General features: G+C 34.8%; 2 protein-coding genes and 1 long non-coding RNA gene across 3 annotated transcripts; all 3 read left to right on the plus strand.

Annotated features, from left to right (window-relative positions):
* The first annotated feature begins 1,044 nt into the window (after positions 1-1,044).
* LOC121250890 lies at positions 1,045-15,257 on the plus strand. The gene is made up of 3 exons (XR_005937869.1): positions 1,045-1,055; positions 4,174-4,175; positions 15,166-15,257. It is a non-coding gene; the product is annotated as an uncharacterized LOC121250890 (long non-coding RNA).
* Positions 5,066-8,694, plus strand: LOC121250886 (EIN3-binding F-box protein 1-like). The gene is made up of 2 exons (XM_041150121.1): positions 5,066-5,349; positions 6,040-8,694. Exons 1-2 carry the CDS (start codon positions 5,325-5,327, stop codon positions 7,947-7,949), a joined length of 1,935 nt encoding a protein of 644 aa, XP_041006055.1. The 5' UTR covers positions 5,066-5,324; the 3' UTR covers positions 7,950-8,694.
* On the plus strand, positions 10,984-11,931 carry LOC121250889 (EPIDERMAL PATTERNING FACTOR-like protein 6). Its single transcript, XM_041150126.1, has 2 exons — positions 10,984-11,326; positions 11,559-11,931. Exons 1-2 carry the CDS (start codon positions 11,233-11,235, stop codon positions 11,792-11,794), a joined length of 330 nt encoding a protein of 109 aa, XP_041006060.1. The 5' UTR covers positions 10,984-11,232; the 3' UTR covers positions 11,795-11,931.
* Positions 15,258-15,316: the final 59 nt, after the last annotated feature.

The following is a 15,316-nucleotide window of genomic DNA, read 5'->3' on the forward strand; positions in this document are numbered from 1 at the left end:
ATAAGATGTTATTGATTTTATTACTGTATCGTTTTTATTTGGTATATATAGCTAGCTTGTTTGTTGTCAAAAATCATTTTCCTTATTTTACTTACCATTCATGATAATATAAAAAATGACACTCCCTAGAAGTTAATTTTTTTTAATTGAAAATTCTTATTTACCATAATAAAACTCATCAATTAATTTTTAAATTGATTATATAAAATTCTTAGGAAATGAAATATTTTAATTTACCATAAATAATAATAATTCTCTATAGCTAGATTTTTTTATCTTTTGAAAATGATAACTAATAAACTCAAATAATATTTATTTTTAAAATAGTTGAATGCCTTTAAATAAATTTCTATAATTAAACGGTACCGTTCGAATGACTATTATGAGCATTCGAACATTTAATAAATCCGTTCGAACATAAAAGTACCGTTCGAACTATGTTGTAACCATACCCACCAGATTTATTTATAACTTCCCACCAAAAAATTGGTTCGAATGAATAAATGTGACGTTCGATTGGGTTCTAATGTATATGTTCATGTCATGACTATTATTCGAATAGTTATATCAACATTCGAACGTGATTTAAAAGACAATTCAAACTTGTACCGGAGCGTTCGAACAGTATCGCAACATCTCTGCCAGATTTATTTATAACTTCCCACTAAAAATTCAGTTCGAATGATTAAATATCACGTTCGAACGAGTTTGAAATTTTCCCGACACAATTGTATATACTTTCCTGCTACAACTATTATTCGAACAGTTATGTAATCATTCGAATAGTAATTAAAATTATGTTCAAATGGTTTTTTTTTTTTTTTTTTTTTTTACGCTTGAAAGGTTTTTTTTTTTGAGACGATATATTTTGTCACAGAAGGTCTAGTTCAAAGAGATATTTATAATATGTTCGAACATATAAAAAACGCATTCATGTTTTGAGATGAAATTTAAATTTTATCTCAAATAAGTACTTTTAAAAATAAAATTTAATTTGTCCTTAAAAGATTTTATCTCTAAAAATCAAATCCTATGTAGTGGTTCCTAGCTACCTCGTTTATTTATTTTTTCAACAATTGCGGGATGAGTGGGGACCAATTAGTCTATGGCCCCAAAATCTCCTCTTTTTATTTTTATTTTTTTTTATTTTAATAATTGTATACATTGTATTAGTTGCAATGGCTCCTCACATATCTTGATCGATCTTTTTAACTAATGAATGATCAATGCTTGCGCAGAAACGTCGCATGCATTGTATGTGCCGCGTACGTACATACAACCGGCCTGGACCCTTCTTGCCAGTAACAAGTGGGTATAAAATTCCAAAGACAAATATATATATCTATATATATATATATATATATATATTTTTTTTTTCTTCAAATAAATTGAATATTTTATATAGAATAATATTATATATAGTCGTGATGTGTGTAAGCACTGTACAGTCGCTCTGAAAAGAGTGAGATTTACTATTAAAAAAATAATTTTTTTTTTCATGTGAGTTTCGTATTTATTTATTTTTTTCAAAGTGATTGCACGACGCTTACACACTCAAAACTATAACTATCATTTCTCTTTTACATATATATATATATATAGCATAACTTGTCTTATAATTCTTATTATTAATATTTTATGAAAACAGAAAAAGGAAGATCATGGACGGTCGATCGAGTTCATCATGTTTAATTCATGTCTACAAAAGCCAGAAATCTTATCCAACAAACGAGAAACGGATGTTGGAAATTAAGGTTGATCGAGGCCTGCCGGCCGAGAGATATTGGTCGGCAACTTCGTGCATGCAGTCATATTGGGAAGAAATATTGAAGGAAAGTAAGTGTGAACGACAAAGCCAAATTAATTAAGTTGGTGTAGCCGATCATCGATCGATCGATCTAGAAGCGAGCAGCTGAAACATATGATCCATTGATTCTGATCACCCACTGATCTTATCACAACACAACTTCTCTTTTTGTTTCGTACATCATGAGTAGTACTAGCTAGCTAGCTGCTGCTGCCTCCATATATCTTTTTAAAATAATAATAATTATAATAAAGCAAATTCATTGTACATCCCAGCCAATTTGTCTAAAAGGAAAGAACCATGCATGCCCCGCCCGGCCAGCCACCAATAGATGACAATTGACATGCATGCATGGGTCCCTGATCTCACTACGTACATACCAAGTCTAGGGCTATCCCAAGTCAACCTTTTTTATCCCTCCAGGCTCCAACAAAACTGTCTTAGTAATTAATTCCATCTATGATCAACTCGTGAGAGGAAGCCTTTTTTGACCACCATGTGCATGAGCTAGGTCGGAGCTCGATATAGGACAAGTAATTGACTTTACAAATGTATCATTTTCAGGCAATTAAAATGAAAGCATGTACGTGTTCTCATTTAACCAGGCATTTGAATTTAAAAATTAGCTTGAAAATATATATAATTACTCCCGTCACGATAGATAAAACATTAAGGCCCGGTTTGAATGTCCAAATGAGATACAATTCATCTGAGCTGTACTTCATCTTTTATTTGCTTATCTAAACGGTAGAAAACAAAATCTTATCTCATCTCTGATTTTTCAACCAATGCTACAGTAATAGCGCTATAGTAACGTTACCTACCACATTTTTAATATATATATATATATATAATTATCTATTATAATTTTTTATTTTATTGTAATATATAATTAGAAAATATATTTCGGATTTTATAAAATATAGTATAATAATATAAAAATATATTTTGGAAAAGTCACAATATTTATGAGTTTTTAAATTAATAATAGATATTACTTATTTTTAATATATTCATAATATTTTCCACCTAACAATTAAAAATACTTTTCAATAATTGGTGGGACCCACCACTTTATCAAATTCTCAAAAAGTTAAAACTATTTCATCTCATCTCACTATCAAAATACATATTTTTTTACAAATTATTTCATCTCATCTTAACTCAAAAATCTCACTATTATTCAAAATATCTCATCTGAATTGTATAACCAAACGAAGTCTTAACTATCATTAATCCATTAGTACCACTAGTGCGCACTACAAGTGTGATGAGTTATTTGCAATGAAAATACTTATTTTGATAGAAAACAACTAACAATAAATAAGTAATTTTTTTGTAGAGGCGAGAGAGAGATATATATTTGGATATTTTTATAATTCATGAGAACTTCTCATTTAACCAATTTTTTAGATGGATGTAGAGAATGGTAGTGTTAAATACAATTCTAAGATGTGAAAGACTCCTGCAATCTTTTTTTTTAAAAAGTGGAGTCTATCACGAAAAAATGAGTTTTTTCATGTAGGTCCAAATCATGTGCTAGCTCCACTTCATTTCAAAGGCACCGCACAAAGCTTACATACTTTAGAATGTACAAATCATTTTTCTAAATGTTATAAAATTCACATGATGCATCTATATCTGTCTAAAATTATAATGGATCATTCAAATTAATGAGTTACATAAACTCACAATTATACTAATGTAAAGCTTGTTAATGGTTCCATAAACTTGTGACAATACTTTAAATTAGCTTGTTAGTCAGTCCTTTTCAAATAATTTGAACCTCCCAATTAATCAACCCAATTCACTCTTTCTATCTTATGAAAATCCCATCATGTTCACATTTGATATTGCCTGCAGCCAACCAGGCCTCATCTCATCCTTTCAAAAAGTCACATCCTTTGTTTGGTCCTTGAGGCCAAACCTCATCCATGATGAGCCAAAAAGGGATTAGGCAATAAGACAAACATGCATATTTGCAACGAAAATTTCGTGCCAACTTGTTATTCATGTATATAATTAAAAGCTAAATTGACAGATGGGAATTGGGATGTCAATCCCTAATCCCCAAGTCTTACTGTCCTCAAATATCCAACCCAAGAAAAGCACACACGGCTTCTTAATTGATCTGAACGACCATGCATGAGCTGTGTCTAAATACAGCTAACCAAGACTTTACAAATTAATTAGGACATCTACGTACGCCTTCACATTAACTTTATTTTTTTGGATCTCATTATGCTAATTAATTAAAGTACGTACCGCGCCATTTGCACAACTTGTTCTCCGCTAGCTAGTCTACTTTTGTATTTTTGTGGTTTCAAATTAAAATACATTCTAAAAACAACTATATATAAGAGAAGTGGTACATGTAACCCATAAAAAATCTTATAAATTAAAATAAACTTACAGATTGATATGACTTGATCTGATTATAAAATGTTTGATTTATTTTATAATAAAATCACTTTACATGATCTAATTAAGTACATGCTATATGTATAGTCTCAATTTATAAAGTACGTTATCTAACCGTTCGATGACTAGCATATTGGTTCTTTGATTCAAATCGTTCTGCATCCTTTTCAGCGCAAAGAAATTGGAACACGGTTTTATCATCATGTATTACACCAATAAATCAATTGGACAGTCTTATATATTATATAGATCATTCTGCCAATAAAATAATGACCATTTTTTATTTAATTTATAACTTTTTTTTTAATTTTCTAGACCAAATACGATCGATTAATTGACTTATTTAAATAAGAAAATTATTATTTGTGTTAATTATGATATTTACCCAGTTATTAAACAAGTAAGTACTACGGATCATTACTAAAATAATTTTAGAAGATGTGTCAAAATAATTATATTTACATCAATAATTTAATGATAAAAATCATAATGTGTTTAAAATTTCCTTAAAAGGGATCTAGAAACTTTTCCCTTTACTCCACGTACGTAATCAAATGCCCACTTAATTATGTAATAAGCTATCCTGAATTGCCTTCTACGAAAATTCTTTTCTTTCTTCTTGTCTTTCCAAGAAGGGGGAAAAAAAATAAAATGGACAAAGAGGGGCAATTCCGGGAATCCGGTTTCTAGCTCTGGGAATGCTGAGGTAACGGTTGGACCAGTGGCATGAATTAATGAGCTGTTTTTGGAAGAAGATACATTGCATTTTGCATGTAAGCAAAAGGCGCATGTAATGTAATGTATCTGAATGAGCCTTTTGACAGTGACACCTCTTTTTCTCCTTTCCCCAATATATATAAAGTTTTTGCCTTTGCATTGCACCCAGACATACATATTCAAAGACATAGTTTTGAGTCTCAAATCTCCTCCAATTCCTTCTTCTCCTTCTCCTTTTTTTGCCCTACTAGTTGGGGTTTCAAATGCTCTTCAGCCTTCTTGTTGCAATAGTAATTGCGTTTCTTTTTTGTTCGAGTGGTGGGTTTTGCTCCAAGGGACGTTTTGGATTCGGATTCTTGTCGATTGGTTGTCTTTGCTCATGTCTACCCTCGTCAATTGCAGTGGTAAGCTTTTCTGGGTCTTTGTTGTTTTATTGGACTCTTTGGTTGATTTCTTCTTGGTGGATTTGGCATCATGGGTATTCTTTTATTTTGTTTGATCGTAGTGGGTTAGCGTTGGTTTCGGGTCCGGATTGCCAATTTATGTTGATCTGTATGCTCATAGAGCTTGAGATCCTGAGCGTATCTTCGATATATGAATCATTTAGATTATCACTGATTTGGAGATTAATATGGTTAGGATGTATGATTGAGAATTAAAGCATAAGATACTTGTTTATTGACGTGTTCTGCTTAGACTCACTTCATCCTTTGTTGAGTCTTTTCTTGATAAATGTTTTCTTTCCCCCACGGAAACAATAAGTAGGAGGATACGTTTAGGATCAGCAAGATTGATAATTTCATAAAGCAAACCTTAACATTTATGATGTATTACACTTGAATTAATTGATAGATACTGATTCATCGTTCTCTTTGGAAGGAAATTCCCTGGATGTTATAATTTGCCGTTTGATTGAAGCTTAGATATTCTTTTAGCAATAGCAGGTAGTCCATGGAAACCACGTTGTGGGAAATGATAGATCTATTAGTTTTAAACAATTTTCTGTGCTTGGGTAAATATGGTGAAAGAAAAAATGGTTTTCGTGACGTTTAGACAGTTTTAACTGACATTAGTTTTTGCCATTCGGTTTTCAGGTGACGATGAATTCTACCCTGGGGGTTCTTTTTACTCAAATCCTGCGGATTTGGGTCGCTTGTTCTCCATTGGTTCCCACGTGGATGTGTACTGCCCTCCTAGCAAGCGGGCTCGGATTAGTGCCCCATTCCTCTTTGGAGGAAATGAGTTCGAGCAGGACAAGAAACCTTCCATTGAGATTCTTCCTCAGGAATGTCTTTTTGAGATATTCAGACGCATCCCTGAAGGTAAAGAGAGGAGCTCCTGTGCTTGTGTCTCCAAGCAATGGCTTATGCTTCTGAGCAGTATTCGTAAGGCTGAAATTTGTAAGGAGTTGCCGATTTCTAATAATGTTGATATGGTCACTGGTGATGAAAGTCAAGATCTTGAAAGTGATGGATACCTTACGAGGTGTTTGGTCGGGAAGAAAGCTACAGATGTAAGACTTGCGGCAATTGCAGTTGGAACCAGTAGCCGTGGGGGTTTAGGGAAGCTATCAATCCGAGGAAGCAACTCTGCTTGTGGAGTCACTGACCTTGGCCTATCAGCTGTTGCCCACGGTTGCCCTTCTCTCAAGTATCTTTCTTTGTGGAATGTTTCTTCTATTGGGGATGATGGCCTATCTGAGATAGCTAAAGGATGCCATTTGTTGGAGAAGCTTGACCTCTGCCAGTGTCCCTCTATTTCCAACAAGGGTTTGATTGCAATTGCAGAGAACTGCCCTAATCTGACTACATTGAATATTGAATCGTGTTCAAATATTGGGAATGAGGGCCTGCAAGTTATCGGAAGGCTTTGCACCAAGTTACAGTCTATCTCTATCAAAGACTGCCCCCTTGTTAAGGATCATGGGGTATCAAGTCTGTTATCGTCATCTTCTTTGCTGACAAAGGTAAAGCTTGAGGCCTTGAAAATTACAGATTTCTCCCTTGCCGTGATTGGGCACTATGGCCAAGCTATTACAAATCTAGTCCTTGTTGGTCTCCAAAATGTGAGCGAGAAGGGCTTTTGGGTCATGGGTGTTGCTCAGGGTCTGCAAAAACTGGCATCGTTGACGGTGACTTCTTGCCGGGGAATTACGGATGTGAGTCTTGAAGCCATTGGCAAGGGATGCATTAACCTGAAGCAGATGTGCCTTCGCAAGTGCTGCTTTGTGTCCAATAATGGACTGATAGCTTTTGCCAAAGCTGCAGGATCTCTGGAGAGCCTGCAGTTGGAAGAGTGCAACAGGATCACCCAGCTAGGGATTATTGGTGCCCTCTCAAATTGCGGAACCAAGTTGAAGTCTCTTACCCTAGTGAAGTGCATGGGAATCACGGATATGGCTATGGGATTTCCTGTGCTCTCTCCCTGCACATCTCTTCGATCCTTGTCCATTCGAAACTGCCCTGGATTTGGTACTGCCAGCCTGGCTATGGTGGGTAAGTTGTGCCCTCAGATTCAACATCTAGACCTTAGTGGGCTTCATGGAATAACAGATTCTGGGCTTCTCCCGCTTCTGGAGAGCTGTGAAGCAGGACTTGCCAAGGTGATACTTAGCAACTGCTTGAATTTGACAGATGAAGTAATTTTGGCCTTGACCAGGCTACACGGGGGAACCCTTGAGCTGCTGAATCTTGAGGGATGCAGGAAGATTACTGATGCTAGCTTGCTGGCAATATCAGAGAACTGCTTGTTACTCAATGATCTAGATGTGTCAAACTGTGCAATCAGCAATTCAGGCATCAAAGTGCTTTCTTGTGCCGCGCAGCTCAATTTGCAAGTCCTTTCACTGTCGGGGTGTTCTGAAGTGTCAAACAAAAGCATGCCTTTCCTGGAGAAACTGGGTAAGACCCTTGTGGGGCTGAATCTCCAACACTGCAAATCAATTAGCAGTAGCACAGTTGAACTGCTTGTGGAGAGCCTGTGGAGATGTGATATTCTCTCTTAATTAGGGATGGAACATATGCTTCTTTGGATCAAAGAGGCAGGTGGATTGGAGGTGGTTGACCGGAGTTAGGAAATCCAATAACTTAGACAGATAGTAGATGCATAAAGACACACACAACTCACACAAGGAGCAGCATTCAGCATACCTTTTTAGCCCATCAGCAGTTGGGTGCCGGTAGCTCAGTGGCTTGGTTTTTTTTCAGGGGACTGTGGCGGATCACTTCTTCGTCATTTTTTGCAAGCTTTCTTGACAATGGAAAGTTTGTTTCAACTCCTTTAGGGTATCCCCCGAGAATACAGTTACCAAGTCCTGGTTTTTGGCTCCAACTTGCTCTTGGTATTGTTTTGCTGGATTTTGTATGCCCAGTGTTTTAGCTTGGTCACTTGTATTTGATAGTGTTAAGCTTTTCCTTATTTCCAGTCTCGCATAGTCTGTTGTCAGATTCAGTCCAAGATAGTTTCTCGTGTCTTGTAAGGTTCCTGCGCATGTTTGGGATCCTTGTTTTCTCCTTCCATTAGCCTTCTTAGCTTGTGGTTGCTTTGGGCCGGTTCTAAGCATGGATGACTTGGATTTATGAACTGTTAGTTCATCAGGTCTGCCATGACAACCCTTTTTGTTTTTTTTGTTTTTTGTTTTTTTTTAACTTCACTCGTCTTTATTTTGCGGGTTTATCCTGCCTATGGATTGTACACTGCAACTGCTACTGTTATTTAGCAATGAAATGGGGTTATCAGCCTTTTTTCCCTGCTATTTATCTCTCTTTTGGGAAATGAATGGTGGTGCATGATTCATGAAACCATAAACTCTTTCACTCTCTTCAACCTGTACCTCCTCTTTCTTTTGTTTTACAACTATGGCCTATAAAGACTTCCTCAATAGGTTTACTTGCAGATTTCTGATGGTTCAGCTTCCTTCCTCTTTGCATTCTTAAACATTGGTGTTGAGAATAAGGAAAAGATCTACAAATGGTAACTAGATAAGAAAAGATGATCAAACATTATTTCATATCATGCTAAGAGACAATGCATGCAAAGATAAATCAAAATATATTTATGATTAAATGAATGTGTCACGGTTTGCTCTATTAATTTGACTTTGGTGGAGCCTGAGCAGTGAGCAGAGTATACATCTCACATATCACGTATCAGCAACTTTCTGGATAAATCTCATCTCTCTTGTCAGAGGTGTGCTCTAGTTTACTGCAAGTTTGCTCTGTTCCCGTATATGCATGCCTATTAAGATTTTATTATTAAAAAAAAAAAAAAAGTAGCAGATGAAATAATTCAGTGGTAGGGTCTACTAGGCTACTAGACCTTTAGGTATAGCTATTATATCAATAAATTAATTAATATCGGTAAGCAAACCATGTGCTTGTTCTGGTTTCTGAAACGTGGAGTAGATCGAGGTTATCTGTGCTTTTTGATTTTGCTTTTGAATTCTGCAGGTATTCTACTTTTTCTTTGCTGTTTTTTTAATTTAATAAGCAAGAGTTTTTCTTTTTCTTTTCCCCCTTCCTTCCTATCAAGCAAAGAGGGTTTATCTCAAAGGAACTTTTTATCTAGTTTTTCTTCCTCATTATCAAGTCAAGATTGATTCATGAATTAGCAAGAGCAAAGACATGAATCTTCAAATTGAGAGCAGAATGTTGCCGCATCATGTCATCACAGATTGAGAACTTGTGACTCAAAAGAAATAGTCATGTTAACCATGGGATTTTCACAGAGTCACATGGAAGAAAGAAAAAAAATAAAAAAAAAGGGATAGACATTTCTCACTTTTCATGTACATTAACAGCAGCTACCATCTTTTTGTGTCAGCCTCTCGTTATTCTCTAATGTCTTATTAAATTCTCTAAGGTATTTATCAAATGATTGAAAAATTATTTATTATTCAACTCTTTGATATGACCGCATGAGCAGAGACGAGAACAAGAAGATTAAGAATATATAAGATGATTTATAAATAATAATGATAATAATAATAAAATAATTTATAAATAATAATAAAATAACATGAGAATATCTAAATTGTGTTCCCAAACATATCCTAAAAGAAGGTGGATATAATTTTTTATAAAAAAAAAATAATATAGATCCAGTGAAAGTATCTCCTCTCATGTGCTGCAAGTGTGAGGACCCTAAGCAGGCATATCCTTAGTAGTCGGTGTGTAAATTTATTTTTAAACATTTTTTTGTGTATTTTTTTTTTTTAAAAAAAGACTAAAATATAAACAAACACAAATCTTTAAAAAAAAAAAAATAATTCAGTACACTTTATCGGTGGCAGTATTCCTTAATCCAGTCAATGAAGTAGTGCTCAAGCACTCGAATCCTTTGACATGTCCATTGTCCCGTAGGCTAGGAAGGGATTTGTTATGCGGAATCTAGTACACCTTGGTTCTACAGTACTCGACAAGAATCTTGTGCAGACCAAGAAAAATTGCGTGCACCGATCTATATAATCTTTGTGCAGACTAAGAAAGTACCAACACGATCAAATGAGAATATCTACACAGCACCTTCCTTTTTTTCTCAAGGCTTGAAATTTTCATGAATGGAACACAGTCCAGACAGTGAATCGACATCATCATTTGTCCATTTCACAAGGTATCATACGCCTCTTGTATTTTGATGATGATAGATAAATAAAAACAATTAAAAGTTTTTTAATTATTTGATATTACATAAAATATATATATATATATATATATATGAAACGATGAGGATTAATAAACAGTTATCAATGCTCTAATTATATTTAGATTATAGCAATAACGTACTTTAGTGCATCGACTTAGTTATAGTTATTTAGGATCAAAGACAAACCCTTTATCCAATGGTCTGTCACAAAGCAAACATCAACAGCAAAAGGTCAAAGACTCATGGCCATTAACAGTGAAAAAACACATGCAGAAGCCAAACGGGAATGATAAAATCAGTGTAGTCTCTCAACTTGAATGATGACAAAAAAGGGTAGTCCAATAATTTGAAAAGGCGATAAGGGATTGTCCATTCAGCCAGCAAAAAGATGGGAAAACAGTGACAGCTTCTGTCATTCACACTGAAAACCTGAAGTCAGAACATTGTTGCTCCAAAAAAAACTTCAAAAAACCAAATTATGCTCTAGGGAAGAACCTCAAGACTGAGATGCAATGTACCGTGAACAAAACATTACCTATCACCTCCACTTTTGCAGTAGCTAGCTTGCTTTGTATTAACTCCCAATTCCAAACTCCTCTCCGCAGGTTTCCATTATCTTTCCCTTTTGTTTGAAGAAAAGATTGATGGCTCCTGCATCAAGAAAAGACCTAGATGGGCTAAAGATTGCAGTTACTGTGATGCTCTTCTTTTTTCTCACATTCTTTCCTTCCAAATCAGGTGAGAAAATAAATATTAAGCCCTCTTAAGGTGAAGACACTTCAATGCATGCAGTGGTGATTCTGAAGTAGTACATGATCTTAAAGAGGGTGGTACTCTTGCATGATCTAATGTCAAAGATTAGTTTAGTGTCCAAAGTGAAAGAAAAATGTCAGAGCTTAGAATATAGTGCAAATCATAAGCTTTAAATTAATAACTATCTTGCATGCTTTTGTCTGATCCTTTGGCGCAGCTGGGCGGGCAATGTTTGCAAGAGACAGAGAGCGTCTGGAGCAAATGAAATTGGTTTTGGGTTCAAGGCCTCCTCGGTGTGCGAACAAGTGCCTGAGTTGCAGGCCCTGCATAGCTGCTTTAGTTACATCTCCACACCATAGAACTGAGTACTTCAACGTATCATCTCAGCGAGATGAGAGCTATTATCTTCTCTCTTGGAAGTGCAAATGTAAAGATAAGTTCTTCCAACCTTGATTAATGTTACAGGCTCATCTTCAGATACTCCTCATGTGTACAGTACTGTAGCTATGGTACAGACTCCCTCCTGCTAATTACTTGCTCATTATTTACTCTCTCTCTGTCTCTCTCTCTCAGAGGGATATTAGTGCTAATCTATCTGTGTGAGATTTCTCGTAGCTGTTGATAATTAAGAACAACAGCTCGTTCTATTGTTTGTTTGTTGGTTTCTGCCAATTCAAGTAGAAGGAAGTTCTCGTGGGGGTGATATTGTGGAGCCAGTTCTCCACGTGAATTTGACTAACTGGAAACAAGCTGACAGACCTTAGGGAAATATTCTAACTATACAAGAATTATACAAAAATAATTTTACAAATTCATGTAGTTTGATTTTGATGTGACTCGTCAAACCACGTGAGTTTCATGTTTCTTCTTTTTTGATCGTGTGAAATTTGCCTAGGGTTATTGAAATGCATGGCAGCAATTCCTATTCCATGAAAATGGCTATGAACCTCCCTCATTTAAATAACTAATAATAAATAACTACAAAAAGACTTGCCTAGTGTACCGAATGACTGCAAATTGAGGCATTTATAGAAATAGCAGGTTACCATGAATTCTTGGAGAGTAAGTTCGAAACTGTGCCTCCTTCTCTAGCAATTGAATTTGGTTCAGCTACGAAGAAAGAAAGAGATGTGCATCCTAGTAATGATTTTAATGGAGAAGCTTACTTTTATATATATATGTATTTTGATATGGTAGTTGGGTGATAGACGGTCGGTTCGGATCGACCAAACCGGACAGAGATTGAGACCGGTCGTTCTCGGTCTATATTTTAGAAGATCAAAAAGTTTCAGGATGGTCCCGGTCTAGGGTTTTTCTACCCTGGACTAGACCTAATGAAAAATAAAAATAAAAATAAAAATAAAAATATTATATATATTATTTATATAATAATTGTATAATTTATTATGTAATTTTCATCTAATTTATTATCATTGACCATATAAAATATTTTTTTATTGAGTTAGTTATATAATCCACATAAATAAGTCACTTAATTTTAATTTAATATTTTAAATAATTTTTTTTATTAATTGATTAAAAAATAAAAAACTAATTAGGCCGGACCAAAAGGACCGACCGGACCGATAGCTACCGGTCAGGTCCGATCCTTATGGGTGTTCGGTCCGGTCTGGTCCGGTTGGGAAAAACGATGGACCGAAAATGTGTCAACTGAAAAAGAAATTAAAAAAAATGATTTCAATATATGACTTATTAGTTAATGGAATTAAAGTTGATAAAATTCAAGATAGAAAAACCCAATAAATATAATATGGTCATTAAGAAGGTGGTACTTAGTAACTGTATTTCTTTAACAGAAGACTAGAAACTTTGTCCAATCTGCCAATTAGAAGCAAAAACTATTGATCATCTTTTCCTGAATTGTCCTTTTACAAGAATCTTGTGGAAGCAATCTCCTTGGCCTTTGGACATCTTATCTTTTCTGCATCTAGGTATCAATAACTGGATAAATCAGATTTTGAATCCCATAAACCAGTTAAACCTCTTGGTCAGTGAATCCCATCATTTCCAAATTGTTGCTGTTTTAGCAATGGATAATCTCTGGTTCACTAGAAATCAAATTGCTCATGATGTCACAATCCCAACAATAGATCATTTTGTTAAAACGACCTCAGAAATCAATAAGGAGCATTGTAAAGCTTGGACATGAAAAAAATGCTGAAATTACTCCCAAATGGATTCTACCCTCTTCAGAAGATATATTTTCAATTACATTTGATGTAGTAGTTAGAAAAGAAGGTAGCACAGCAGCAGCAGTTTGCAAATCACACAATGATGAGATTTGTAGTAACCAAATTCACAAGCAGCACTAATCCAAACCAAGGGGAGGCCATGGTAGCCATCATAAGAGTGCAGGAAGCACACACAGCAGATAAAAAAAATCTTCATAAAAGGTGACTCCTCAAATGCCATCTCTTGCATCAACCAGCAACAAAAAGTTAACAATTGGGAAACAGAAGGCATAGTAAAGGATACAAGATATCTCTTAAGAGATTTTGAAATTTGAACAGCAGTCAAAATATGTCAATCTCAAAATCGATGCATGTATTCTATTGCGCAATAGGCACATTCCAAAACCGTGTATGGAAAAATTCTCTAATAAGAATTCTACAATATTTGCTAGATTTTCATAATGAAAAAACCCCTTGTCACTTTTTTTTGTTGATCTGTATGATAAATCTGATATTCAGCTTGTTTTTTAATAAAAAAAATTGTTAATGAAGTTATAGTTCCTTACCGTGAAATTAAAATAAAAAAAAAAAAAAAATAGGAGGTACTTATGCGTACTTATCTGTCGCCTATATATCAGCCAGGGCGGAACTACTTTAAGATTTGGGCACTTTGGCCCTCTAAAGTTTTTAAAATTTGATGAAAATTAAGTTTTAAAAAATATTTTTATAAAATAGACTATATAAAAATTAGTATTTAACCTCCCAAAATTATTATTTTTTTAACTTAACCCCAATCTAGATTTTCTGATTCTACCATAACAGCCAACCCATAATATCATTCATGAATCATATCATCAATGCCCCAAATTTGGACCCTTTTTTCCATTTTCCATTCAGAGCTAAAAGTAGGCCAAGGGCAAGATACCAACTGCATAATGATGATGAGAACTACCGGGTAGGATGCATGATGACACGGCGTGGCGGCTAGAGCCTAGAGAGAATGTCAATGATGTCATACCATAGCCCATTTATTGAATGTAAGAGAACCTCCCTTCCACATATGCCTTGCTATGGGCTGCTATTATGGTTTAAGAGAGTTTGTTACGATTCAGTATTAGTATTGAAGGGTTTAATCAAATTAGTATTTAATAATCTTAAGATTTAGATCAATTGTTAGATTTGTAATAATTAGTATCAAAACTAGAACCACATCATGAATTCATGTCACAGAGGAGATAATCTATAAGCTGGATTAAAATGTCTTGGTATTAATATGAACAGAGTGTTAAGTCTATTGAATACTTATAAATAAGTGAAACCATAAAAAAAAAAAGAGTTACCGCCGGATCACCATCAATAGAGTAGGCCAATGTGAACGTCAGATTTGGAAGCATGGTAGAATGTTATGATCTTGAAGGTTAAAAATTTAATCAAATTAATATCTAACAGTTCTAAAACTTTTGGATCATCCTCATCGCCATCATCGTGTTCATCATAGTAATAAGAAATCCAACGAGGTGAAGAACATTCTGAATCGCATTCATATGAACTACATGATGAGATGAACTTCCTGATATACATAAAGCCTCTAACTACCAGGGTTATATCCCCAAAGTGAAATGGTGGGGGAAGAAGCTACACAAGTACACTCTCATTTTGTAATACATTTACATGCTGATTTCTAAAATAACGCGACAAAAATTTTTTATGAAAATAACACGTGACAAAAAAATTAAACAAATGTAGCCCTGTACGATAAAAATCTTCCAGTTTGTAGTAGATC

This window comes from Juglans microcarpa x Juglans regia, chromosome 2D, assembly GCF_004785595.1.
Source record: "Juglans microcarpa x Juglans regia isolate MS1-56 chromosome 2D, Jm3101_v1.0, whole genome shotgun sequence".
Taxonomy (NCBI): domain Eukaryota; kingdom Viridiplantae; phylum Streptophyta; class Magnoliopsida; order Fagales; family Juglandaceae; genus Juglans; species Juglans microcarpa x Juglans regia.